We start from the raw sequence: 13,596 nt of genomic DNA, 5'->3' as shown, positions 1-13,596 counted from the left end.
ACTTTGAAAGTTCATATGTAGGGGACTTATTGTATATACAGTATATATTTTTATATAAAAGCCCGTTTCTGTATGCCTGGCAGTTTCACTCTGTTCATCACCATTTATTGGAATCTATTTTGTAATGTTTGTAGTAATAAAATGCAATGCATTTTTATTCCAACATATGGCTCATGCCAAAAATTAGCACTGCTGTTAAAGGAATACTCTGCCAAAAAGTGGTAATTTTTTATGCTGCTTACCCCGTGTTTGTAGTGATGTCTGAGAAAAATTGTTAATCTCATGTTGTTATGCAGTAAGAGATTTTTAAAAAATCCTTATACATTAAGTGCCAATGGATGATGTTTCCACGCGACTTTCTTGAATTATTAATCTCTAATTGTACTCCTCTTTCAGACCATGCTCAGTGATGTTGATATTACGTGAAGCGGAGGGTAGCCAATGAATGAGCCAAGACTAGGCAGGACTCATGACCACTGGATGAGAACAGGAGGTTGGTCTTCAGTTCAAAAGCTCATTCGCATTTCAGTGTGCCTCACTTTTGTTCAGGAGTAATTTTCCAGAAATGGTTTAAATAACAATAACAAAATTAGCTGTGTCTGGGATGTTGTAAGCATTCAAACAGATACCCATGTATGCCCAGGGATAGTCCATTTAAATGTAGGAATTGAGGGAATTTTAAGTTGGTTAATTAATTATCAGTATACCAATAATTACTCAAATACTTCGGCAAAGCTCCTACTTTTTTTTTTAACTTACGTTTCTCTGTTGTAGGAGGGGGGTCTCTGGCATTTACACTTATATCAAGGTAACTGAGGTACACTTGTTTTAAAGAATGGAATGATACAATTTATTGATAAGCAAAAGGATTATAGAAATATGGTAACTGCATATATATGTTGACATTAAAACTGGATGCAGACAGACTAGACAGACAATCATATAACAAATAGGCTGGCTGTTTATTGGTATTTAGAGTCCTACTTTATCTTGGCCTAGATAAATAGTTTTACGATACCAAGTCTTTATGGGTAATGTTTGATGTTTTGTAGAGTTGTTGCCCTCAGTTCGAGTGGAGGATTCTTCTTGTGCTGGAGTGCACCCTTTGTCTTTGCTGCATGATCCTTGTCAGTGGTATTAACTGCTTTCCCCATTTAGTCCCTTTGCTGTGTCTTCTGCAGTTTCAAGGTAAATAGCATTACTCTTTCTGGCACATGAGTTTAAATGCTGAAGTTCTCTTCTTCAAGTGATGGCTACTTCTCAGCCTTCAAACTAGTTTACTGTTTAGGTTGGCAAACTGGATCTCGGCTCTCAGGTTCACAAAGAGTAGAATTCTGTCAAATTCAGCTTCCCAGGAAGAGAGGGAACAGCTCATCTGTTTTTTTTAGTTTCAGAGACCAGCTTTCAGAAAGTCATTTTGCTTATTTCCACATCCTTCATAGAATCCCCAGGAAGTTCATTGAGGGTCAAACAAATATTCCAAAGAACTTCTACAGGATGGTGCAGAGAGTTTTAAGGGAATGTATAACTTCTCCTTATTGGATTAAAGTCACTTCAAGTAAGAAAAACAGAGTCTACTCATAGATGAGTTATTCTGTCCATCTCAGTTGTCATTCCTTGAATTGCAGCTCTTTGTTCTTACTTGAGTCCATTTCGGGACGTCTGGCTGAAAAGGTCTGAAGGAGGGCCTCTGCAAAGATGTTCAACTCTGATTCACACCTTTGTTATCAGATAAAGTCCAGGCAGGTCCTGGTACAAGCTGGAGTTAAGTCACTTAGTATGAAATGTAACTGAGGGTTTTGCACAGCTGCATGTCTTTTAAATTTGCTGCCCTAACAGGCCTGGTGTGCCACTAAAGCCAAGCAGAATGTGCAATACCCACTATGTCCTACGCCTGACATCTGGATTATGTGACATGAGAAATCAGAGATTTGTTTTGGACATTTTGAAATTGTTTGCTGTTATACAGCATTAACACTTATTGTAGCAGAAATATTGTTATCCCCATTCTCTATAAAAATATGAGATTAACAATTGTTCTGGGCCATAACTCCAAACACCCCCAGGGTAAATAACAGATACACAAATCATGTATGGCTGGAATATTCCTTTTAGAAAATTATACTAAATGCCATATAACTGAGGAGACAAACTGACATTATAACTTAATAAAAGACAATTTAAATAAAAATATAGGAAATAAAAAGAATGACCGAGCAAGTAATCTGCCTTTATTAATGTAGGAACATCAGAGCAGAAATAAATTGTGTAAATAAATAGCAAATTCATTTAGCAGTTATAAGAAGGGCACGCTGGCTTACTAGGACCTGAGTTTGAGACCCCCACCGTTGAACCATCAGTCTATTTTCTCTGTGTGACAGTCAATAAATACTAATGAGATTTGTACTCCCTCTATCAACGTATTTTAATTTGTCAATCATTCTGTTTAAAACTCCTTTATTAGGTTATAGTGTCAGCTATTCCATCTATTGGAATGAAAAATGCAATTAATTTTATTAGTAAACATGATAAATGCCTTATAATGACTGCGTCAACAACAATGCGTTTGAGTAAGCATGTTGTGAGTGATGTTGTTAGGATTATGGGCTGCAGCTGAACTCTTTTGAAATAGTAGATGCCGCTTATGCACTTAGACTTAAACACTAGACCAATCACCAGGGTTGTAATAATGTTTCAACCATCATATTCCCTCTTTAGCTAAAACATGTGACCTAGTGTTGAAATCCCTGATATTATTTGAGACCAAGTGCAGTATGTATAAAAGTTATCATCTAAAATATTTTGGCATGATGTTTAATGAAAGTGGTGCTATGCGAACACCAGCCTTCTTCTGTTTATCTTAAATATTAAGATCTTTCCTCACAGATTTAGAATATAGGAGGATCCTGCCGTGTTCAGTAAATCTTCTACCATGCTGTTAAAAATAAATAGAATAAATCAGAATAAAGCTGCAGCAGGCTTCTGCCCTTAACAGGACCCAGGCATTTCTCAGAGTGACCATGAACAGCTGCCCAGGTTAAAACAAAGTCAAATACATCAAGTTCACTCAACCTGCAGCCTATTTCAACATGCTGAGCAAACAAATCTGCTATGGCAATTTCTTCTGCACATGTACAGCACGTACTGTACATGATTGAGGAACAGCAGGCTCTGCACAACTACAGTGGTGGAAGTTTTAAGTGTGCTAATGATTACAAAACAAGGCAAGAAGGCAGGGTAATACACTCTAGTTGTGGGAATGCCTAGAGAGGAGGAGTACATGGAATCAGGTGGATACTGATAGAGATGTTAGATTGCCACTGCTTATCTGTAGGCTTCCCTAAAGTAATGAGGCAGAGGAGAACTGTGACAGAAGCACAGTATTCCTGTTTTTTTGAGGACTATATGTGATTGGCAGTGAGAGGAATGTTCTGATCTATTGTGTGGGTATACCACTGGAGGATGACAGCCATGACTCTTTTTGTGATGTCTATGCTGACATTTAAAATTACGATTAAATCAGAAAACAGAGATTCAATGTTCAAGACTGCCAAGAAAGGTAATACTTTAATAAAGAGAATGTAACACTGTGTCCTTTGGTCAATGAACGCTCTGACAATAAATATTTTCTTAACTTCTTCCTGCTTGTGCACAGACTGAGCTTCCTCAAAGTTCTTAATCTGTTTATAAATGTCAGGAGACGATTACATTCTCTCATTATGGCTAATACTGAACTTTAGACAAAAATGCATAATGAGTTTTGTGACACAAGGAACACACAGTGACACTGCTCTGAGATTGTATCTATGATGTCATCAGTGCAATACAGACAAAAAAATGTACTTAAGAAAGCCAACTTATGTGATCAGAGAATGCAGGAGATGAAAGACATGTATTTTTGTCTTGTGTGTTTTGACAGGTCAGACGTTTTTGTACTTTGTTGAATTCAAGTCATTAACAAATAAGGAAAAACAGGAAACTCCTTGAACAAACTGGTTTGACTTTTACACAAGGCCTACACTGGTGATGGTCTAGTGTCTTCCTGGCCACTCTTTAATGTGAATGCCTGTGTCACTTGTGTCTGTATTGGTAACCAGAGTGACATGTGCCCAGAGACCTGTATGTTAGTTGTTCTGTTGTTGTGCATAGTAAACACACCAGCTCCTGTGAAGAAGTAGCTGACTCATTGCCATTCATATCTTGATCCTGTTTCCTTAGAAGTTTTGTTTTGTCATGAAAAACTGGTTAGGAAAAAAAAACTCATAGCAAGCCATTGAAAAGGAAATTTGATGGTCAAGCACTGCTGCAAACACAACAGAGTTTCTATCACTGGCTTATTCTGAATGCAGTAACCAACAAGCAATCTCTTATTAATTAGGATTTCCACCATTGATAAAACATCTGGCTGTGGTGAAGTTTGCTGTTATGGTGACTCTGAACTAAGCATGGGTACTGCTGAAATTGGTCTGGAATACAAAAGAAACTCTTGAAATAAACCCTTTAAAATATCAGCAATTTCTTTTTCCTAACCAAACATTTATAGCTTTGTAGAATTCTGATTGAGTTCTCTGCTTTGGCAAATACTACAATGATTTTTGTACAAGCACAAGCTTAAAGGTAAATGCCCTTGTCTGATTATTATTATTCAGGGTAGACTAGTGCAGGACTGCTGTGGTCCCATAAGGATGATTGGCTGTAGTACTCTATTGATGCTAAAAACTGGGTTGAAGTAAAGAATTGGAAATAAAAGACCGGCCCAGTGAGTAAGCAGCCTGCCATTAGAGGTTCCTGGGGTTGAATATGTGGCATATAACATGGACAGTGAGACAGGTAAGAGGATGTACATAACAGGTGTATACAATAACTGATCTTGACATTTCTTTCTATCCCCCATTAAGATAAGAACCTAAGAGGTTAGAGGGTACCTTTCATGTTAAGTGATCTAATTGCATGATATAATAGCATGGCTTACCTGCTTGGCATTTCCCACCCAGAACGTAATGTGGTGGAAGTGAAGAAATTTGCCTTGTTTATGCTGTAAAACAACATAAATTTCACAACTCAAAAACACATACAAGAATAATTATTAAGTTAATAATTGATCCTTTTAAAAATTCACACTGATAACAATATTGTTATTGTAATTTTCAGGTTACAGTGTTATTACAGTGAACTTTTTACTTGCAAGAGCTAAATTAGTAAGAAGAATGAATACAATTATTTCTTAATTAAAAGGCTGGATGGATCAGAACTTTGGGATCTGTGTGAAAGTTACAAACAGTGTTACATGCTGGAACTACATGGAGAATTAATTTCTGCTCAGACTAGTTGTTACGTCATCTATCCGTTTCCTAATCTGCTAAATCATTCATGATCATAGAGAGCTGGAGTATACCCTAGCTGCAACTAACCCTGGACAGGACACCAAACGATCTCAGATCACAACCATTGACACTCAGGTACTTTATATAGGGGCCAGTTAAGCTAATGGGCATGTGGATTGGATGGACAACCCCTGCGAGTACAGGCAGAATGTGCAGATGTCAAAGAGTAATAGGTATTTTGTTTTTGATATTTCGGTCTAATCACATTTTACAGTGAGCACCACCTTAGTCTCATAGCTCCAGGGTCCTAAACTGAAATTCCAGCTGTTCACTGCCTGTGTGGAGTGTGGTTGCTGTCCATGTGGGTTATTTTAGGTGCTCTGGTTTCCTCTCACATAGAAGGCTTGTTTGATTAGGAACTGTAAACTGATGAATGTGATTTTGTATTGCATTGGTGGCCAGTCTAGGTATAATACATACATTGTGTGTAATTATGGGTGGAACACCTCTCAGGACATAAGTCCAGTTCCTCCATGGCCACTGCATGTTTCCTCTGGATCCATAGGGTTATTCTCAAGGAATTCCAGGATAACAAAGATGGTCCTGTTTTGCCGGAGCACATAAGTGAGAAGATGCCTTGTGATTGATTGTTTTCTTATTTAGGAAAGAAGTGTGCCTTGTGCGTGATGTTCTCAGGACTGGATAATAACTGATGAATGGGACTGTGCAGGAGTCATCTGTGGATGGGACATCAGTATATTGTGGGGACACACTCATATTGATCCTTGTACTTACTCAGCCTGGGCAGGTCTAAAGTCACCAAACTATCCATTTGTGTCATTTCTGGGATGTTGTAAGAGAATGGTAGAGAAAATCCAGGCAAAAAAATCATGCAAACAATGTTCAAGCCATGTCTGTGGAACTGTATACTAGTGTGCTACCCACAACTTGAGTTGGTTAATCAGGATATAACACACTATAATTACCTGTATATCTAAGTCTCTACTCTTTTTTTTATTAAACCTGCAACATTGTATAATTTTATTTTTAAAAGATTGTTTAATGCATTTTTAAAATTAGATATTATAAATTAGTCTGAAGCCTAGCAACTATTGCTTCTTATTAATGCACCCAAGAGAAATTAAAATTTATTTGTTAATTTGTTGCAATTTTTATTAAAATTAATTCTGTAGAATAATGCACATGAAAGACACTTAACAAAGACATTAAACAGAAAAGCTATTACCTTTTCTCCTTTGTCTGTGTAGGAAGTCTGTAAAGATAAAAAATTAGTGTGAGCAGCATTTTAGAAGGGAGTAGAAACAACTGATGGAGCACATTCATAGAAAATCATGTAAATCATCAAAATACATAACAGTGCTCAAGGGTAGTGGCCAAGACGTTGGCCAACAGCTGACTGTATCAGTGCTCTTTTTGGGATTCTTGCTGACACAGCTCTCATTTTTCTTGTGATGTACAATCAACATTTGGAATGAGGATGCAACATTCAGTTGATACATATAAATAAAAGACAATGTATTTACAGACAGAGAGTATCAACACACAAAAATAAAATTCCTCTACAATAAATAAGAAATCATGACATTGTAAAATCATAGTTCTTAGTTTGCATTTTGATTGATATCTTGTACAATGTGGTAATTCAGTCTGCTTTCTGTAATTAAATATATCTGTAAAAAATGGCAGAAAATTAATAACATAAATATACCAGACAACCAATGCATGATCAATATAGCTCTTTTATAATGAATACCATTCCATATTATTGTACCTGATTCCATGATTCAAGCTCACGGTCACACAGGCGGTAGATGGGAAATGAGCCTGGTGTCCTTTGATTCCAGCCTACAAACAGAACCACTGAACCACTTCTAAACTGAAACAATTACACATCTATGTATCTATTATCAAGCTTGCTTAATCCAATTTGGAGTTGTATATTTGGGGTCGGGGCCTAATCACGCAGCATCAGGTGCAAATAATGAAATATCCCCAAACTCACACTCACTCATGCAGGGTCAACCCACAGTCACCCACCATGTAGCCTAACAAGAGGAGGAAAACTGGCACAGATACAGATAAAGGGAGAATGTGCAGACTCCATGCAGGTAGTGAACGGGCCAGGAATAAAAAAAAGAGCACTGTGCCACCCTGAAACTTACATTTTGAACTTTGGTGTTAAAGCTAGGGTTGTAAAACTAAACTCTTGGAATTCCTAAAGCTTTTGTTTGTCTGTTCTCTCCACATTTGTATTATCTTTTTATTGAATACAATACAATAATAAATTAGAAATGCACAATCTACATAATATTATACATTTCATTCCATTAGACACTTCTGTAATTCTGTATAATTATACTCCACTATTTTCCCCATAAAACAGAGCAAAAGGGTCCAAAGCCTAAGGTTGCTTTGAGGATAAAAGAAGATTAGCATCCAAGAAAGGCTGCCGTTTTTCCTAGAGTAGCGGGGTTGATCCCAGTTGAGCAAGTTTTATTATTTATTAAGCTAATATGGCACACCCCTAATGAACTAAGAAATGAAAGTTAGTTTCAGATGAGAAAAAAATAAGCAGCAATCTAGCAGAGACAATTTCGTTAATCTTATTTCTAAGGTAAAATTTCTATCCATGAAGAGTACAATAAGTTTACTACTCAGTTACCAAGAATATGAGCTGAGGTCAAAGGCAACATTTATAAAAGTGCTTTGCTGCACTTCTGTTAGGCTGGATCTAATAGTAGCCAAGTCTAGAGCTTAGAGAGGTTAATTCATGTGCAGTTTTAATACTATTATTACATTATTACTATTATGATATGATATATACATATCCGATAAAGATTGAAGTGGAATGTATACTTTGGTTTAGTGAGGAGCAGCAAGTTTGAAAAAGAGAAAAAGAAAGAGATGTAATATGACAGCCTTGAAGTTGAATTTTAGAAGTCAGGACCCGATTGCTCCCTTGAGCAGAAGAGAAATTCCCTTTAGCTCAACTTGATATGGAAGTGGTTTTTGATTCAGAGGCACAGTGTTTGTAGCCATTCTCTCCATGTGCAGACATAAAACAATGATTTCTCGATGGTGACATTTGGAAAATTCTTTTGCACTTGTCTGTGAATGAGATTTTTTATCCATAATTGTATAGGCATTGATATAATTTTCAAATCAGTCTGTAAGGGTTTTAATAGGAGTATCTAAATACAAGGAAATAAATATCTAAGGGACACAATATCTTGTAAAGACTAAATGTTGAATACTTAAATGGAGAGAAGGGCCATTTTGTCCTCCTACAACCTCTTTTTCAGTGCTGCCTTTTATATAATTTTCTGAACCCCTTGTGGAGAGAAAGTTTTGCTTCCTACCCAAAGTGAACAGTGTTTTCTTTTTCATACCAGCTTAGTTAAGTGTGGACACAGTTATATTTAATGCAAGCAGTGTGTCCAAGAGGCCCTGTACTGTAAACAAAAAAAAGTCTGCCTCTGACTCTCTGTGACACAGTAAGCAAGTCTTTGAATCTGTCTGTGTTCCAGTCATAAAAATACAAATAATGATACCATAGTGCTGAACTTCTAAGATGCCTAAAAATGGCATTAAATACAGAAAGGTACAATGTAAAATAAAAAAAAAATTACTCTGGAAGTGCATTGGTATCAAAAATCTAAAGTGTTTTCAAAAAAACAAAGCAATTAAGGACTAGCAACAAATCCAAGGTTGGGTCCTGCCTTGTTATGCCAATTTAGAAAGTCTATGTGTGCATGTGCACTCATTTTAAACATACATAAACAAATCAAATAATACTTCTCCATGTAATTCTCCTTGGACCTAATGGACATAACAAGAGCTTTTCAAACTGTTAAAAAGTAGCTTTTAGGTTTTGTATTCAACTGGTTGGGACTTGCCAAGATATTTTTTCTATCAAATAAAAAATTTTCATCTTCATTTATTCGGCCAAACATAAAGCATGAAACATAGTTTGTAACATCCAGTAATGAACTTTAATGTGTATAAACAAGGCTTGTTGAAATAAGCTTGCTATACATTAACTTGCTTCAACATGCTGAAACCCTTCTGCTTATAAACATCAGTTCCCTTCTCTGCACTTCTATTTTACAAGATGACAACTGAGCCTCCATATTGAGCAGTTAACTGCAGCAAAATAACTGTCCACAACTATTGTATTCTTGTAATAAACCACTGCAGTAAGATCAGATAAATTCAATAATTTAAAAAACTACTTTTTTATGCACACCCCTTGTAAACATAACTGAAAAGATGTTATCAATTTTCCTTCATGCTGAGGTTTTTGCTTCTAACTATATGTTCTTCATTAACAAAAAATCGTTGCTCAGTTAGATCCTTGTAGTAGGGAAGATTAATTTAAGCTTCATTAAATTTAATCAACAAAACATTTGAAATTGTTAAACATAATCAAATAAGTTAATGATAAAAAGAGTTAACATAAGGCTTACCATTGTATTCACTTCAGAAGCCAACAAAAAAGACACAGCTAGGTGGTGAAGTGGGGATAAGTAGTGACAGACTGAGTCTCTGATTGGCTGTGCAGGAGCCACCCTTCAGCCAACTGGCGGAATTTATTTATGATCAAGTGCCCCATGCAGACTACCTCGTAAAACATTGTCTGAAAATGTCATTAAATATCAACTAGACTAGACCACAGCTTTATGCACTATGGCCATTGCAGGCTTTGTTAACCCAGACCAAGCAGGTAGTAAGACAGCTGTTCAATTTTAAAAAAAAATCATAAAGTTAAATTCAGAAAAGTTATTACTATATGGAAATACTAAAGGTATTTCTGTTGTCAAATGGTTGTACATTTAAAGGCAAACATAAATCAATAAATATCAAGAAACTAATTATTTTGTGGCTCTGATGTTGTCCTAAAGCAGGGGTGGCAATTTCAGTCCTGGAGGGCTGCAGGTTTTTGTTCCAACCCTGTTTCTTAATGAGAAGTCAATTATTACTAATGAAGCACTTATTGCTCAAGTGACATTTTGATGCTTCATTTTAGTGGTCTCACTTGTTAAGGTTCCCCATCCTTAATAACTTATTTTAGTGTTAAACAGATGTATTCCCTGTTTTAATGGCTCCTTATTAGCAATGAGATGCAAATGATAAAGAAGCCAGCAGTTCTTTGTCTAACTTTTTTCCATTTACACTTGTGTGGATTCATCATGCACTACTAGTTTTCAGTCAGTGTTTTATTACATCAATCTGTTTTAGGCCTCAGATCATTTGGATGATTTCCTCTATAAGGAAAAAAATCTATGATATAAGAACATCACATTGCAGACTAACATGTCATAAAATGAAATAAGGTCTGAGATTTGCAAGCATTGGTTTCTAATTAAACAACTTAGTTGGAACGAAAACCAGCAGCCACTACGGCCCTCCAGGACTGACATTGTCCACTCCTGTCCTAATGAGTCTTTAACATTTTACTTTTTTGTGATGTAGTGGTTTGCAGTTCCAGTCACTTTTTGTAAATTCTGGGCCTGACATTTTCTGTATGTAGCTTCCATATTCTGTACTTGTCTTTACTTGGTGATTCAGGTTACCACACATGTTCCAAAGTGGTGACTCTAGTTTGGAATATTGTGAGTTAGAGTGAGTGTGGCCTATGATCGAGTGGCATCCTGTGTGGGGATAGGTTTGGAAATGTTCTTCATACTTCCCTACAACCCTATAATTAAAAAGTGATTTGAGAAAATGTTCAGAGATTTTACTTTTAGTTTCCCTGTGCTATTAAGAATTATAATTACTTGGAAGAATCTGTAAAGTCAATTACCAATAACTGTATAGAACAAGACAGCATAAGTAGATCAGAATAATGAACAAAGAGGTAATATTCAGCAATCCTGCACCTCTTCCATTCATGTGCTGTCTTGGTGTTATACTCTGAGTGTGTCATATGTAACTTGAATAATCTTTAGCAGCCAACAGACTCTATCAAATTTAATAGATAACCAACTATTCAGATTTAGGTACTGCTGCAGACTGCGACGTAATGTCACATTGTGTGTACTCTCCAATGAATGATGCTCTGGTCTACACTGTTGCAACATCAAAGAAAGAGTCTCGCTTGTAACTGTCCGGCAAATCTTTGTTTCCATCAGACCTGCATAACTTTTGGTTAGAAAAGTAGGAAACATGAGCAGAAAGAAAGCTCACAGCAGCTGCCATCTGTAAAATCCTTAAGGCTACACTGTATACTGTTGCTTGACCCATGTACCTCTATCAGTCTCTTTCGGCCTAAATAAGGAATCAATGCATGCTGCTTACTTTACAAACTTGATAGCTTTCTAAACATTCACGTTTCAGTTACATAGCCCTATCAAAAGATAAGCATTACATTGTAAAGACACAGTCATATGGCAGAAGCAGAAAAGATGCAAAGAGAAGACTGTCTGAACCATATTGGGGCAGGTGATTCACATTAGCATCTGGATTAATCTTAAAAGAGATACCATGGCAAGAGATGAAATCATGGCTGTATAAAAACATCATTTTGTTTTTTTTCTTTTTTGTGTGCAACCTAAAACTTGGTCTAAGAGGTGGCAGAAGATCAAACACACAGTCAGACACTTCAGAGAAAATGCTGCTAGTAATGCTCACTTTTTAAACTTTTCATCACCAGACAACACAACTAGATGAGCGCAGCTAGGAGTTAAGTCCAGACCTCTAACTGACAATATGATGTGCTTGCTGTTGCAGTGATCAGATCACAAGCAGACTTGCTTCACTCCTTGTCGTTATGTATTAGAACTGCAGAGTTAGGAAAACACAGAAAAATGGAGCTGTGCTTTTACAAATGTGTCAGTCATGCATACTCCTTTTCCTTCTTATATGTGTCTGCATATATGCCAGAAATGCCTATTCGATTAGCCTTTCATATGCCTCATTTCATGTTAAACAGTTGCAACACTGGATACCATTAATTTTGAAATTTGTGAATTTTTCCTGTTTTAATACATTTTCCTTTTTTATTCGGGTTTTGATGTACTTTGTTTCACCTTTGTTTTTTACTTTCACTTTGGATTAGGACTTGCTATTTTATCATCATATTTTGAAGTTACCACAGTGCTGTCTTGTTTTTTTAGCAGGCATCACCATTTTGGATATTCACTGCGACATCATGACTGCTCATTGGTAGAAGGCAATTCCCTGGAAGTTCCATCACATGACATCATCAATGCAATGTTGTTTAAACTGCTGTTGCATGTATGCATTTGTCCTAATTTATGAATACTTTATTCAAAAGCCTTTAGTGTGTAATTACTGGATTCTGCATTTTTTACTGACCTTGAGACTCTGATTGTGTTTTAGAAGTCAATGCATAATGCTAAAAACATTTTGATTTCATGTTTACAGTTGTGTCTTGGCTTACATTTTCATCTCTGTAGCCCCTGTGTCTGCTATTTTACATCCTGTGACAGTAGACTAGATGACAGTGGTGCACAGATATTTCATTATACCTACCTTAGGCAATTGACATAAATTTGCAGGTTAAGAACACTGGCTTGCAATTGACTTTTAAGGCAATCTTCTCATCAGAATAGTGTTAGGAAAAAGCTGACCAACGTGTGCTTTTACATTATTGAGTATTTATGCCTAAAGTTAAATCTTATAACTACTTTGGATTTCTCTCCTATAATTCTGATATTGTTCTTAGATTTTTTCAGGTTATGAAAACAGTTTTGAGGCAGGTAGTTATTAATCATTGTGCCAGAGAGTGGCAACAGTTTACTTGTTGATTAGTACTGTATTCTGTACGCATGGCAGTAATAAAGTTACAAACACATGGCACCTATAGATCACATCCCAAATTCAGACAAAGCATGCACTAACTCACTGGACGCAGTTAAGGGAGCAAACTACACAGATAACTATTAGCTGAACAAATTAATCTTGAAGAGGGTGTGATGTTATAGTTGAAACTGAATTATGCAGTAGTGGGATTGCTAATTACTTTGATCTGTATGCTGTAAGGAGCTGATGGACTGGTAAGTCATTGTCACTGGAAGAAATGGAAGTGGATAAGCTAAAAACAGGGGGAAGACCTAAAAGGTGCTGTACAAAGAGAGAGAGAGAGACTCCATGTACCCTTCAGACTATTCTAGGTATAAGGTGGTGGTAAAGCCTGTGTTGCAAAGGGTGATCCTGAAAAGAATACACAGCAGAAAAGTCATGGGAGATTGGAGGAAGCCAACAAGATTCTCCCTACACCTGAGAGAAA

The 13,596-nt window shown here is 36.5% G+C and overlaps 1 protein-coding gene across 2 annotated transcripts in view; it reads right to left on the bottom strand.

Annotated features, from left to right (window-relative positions):
- The window catches only part of hpda (4-hydroxyphenylpyruvate dioxygenase a), a 40,025-nt gene extending 30,091 nt beyond the window's left edge, over positions 1–9,934 (bottom strand). The window contains exons 1-3 of one of the 2 annotated variants that reach the window (XM_028806993.2): positions 9,812–9,934; positions 6,571–6,597; positions 4,973–5,035 (exon numbers count right to left, since the gene is read on the bottom strand). In XM_028806993.2, coding sequence (XP_028662826.1) covers positions 4,973–5,035; positions 6,571–6,597; positions 9,812–9,814 — 93 coding nt within the window. In that variant the 5' untranslated portion in view covers positions 9,815–9,934. The remainder of the gene's footprint in view (positions 1–4,972; positions 5,036–6,570; positions 6,598–9,811) is intronic. The other variant, XM_028806992.2, reaches the window with a different exon arrangement.
- Positions 9,935–13,596: the final 3,662 nt, after the last annotated feature.

This window comes from Erpetoichthys calabaricus, chromosome 8 (assembly GCF_900747795.2).
Source record: "Erpetoichthys calabaricus chromosome 8, fErpCal1.3, whole genome shotgun sequence".
NCBI classification, from domain to species: domain Eukaryota; kingdom Metazoa; phylum Chordata; class Cladistia; order Polypteriformes; family Polypteridae; genus Erpetoichthys; species Erpetoichthys calabaricus.
The sequence above is the reverse complement of the archived record's forward strand: the minus strand, read 5'-3'. Positions and strand labels throughout refer to the sequence as shown.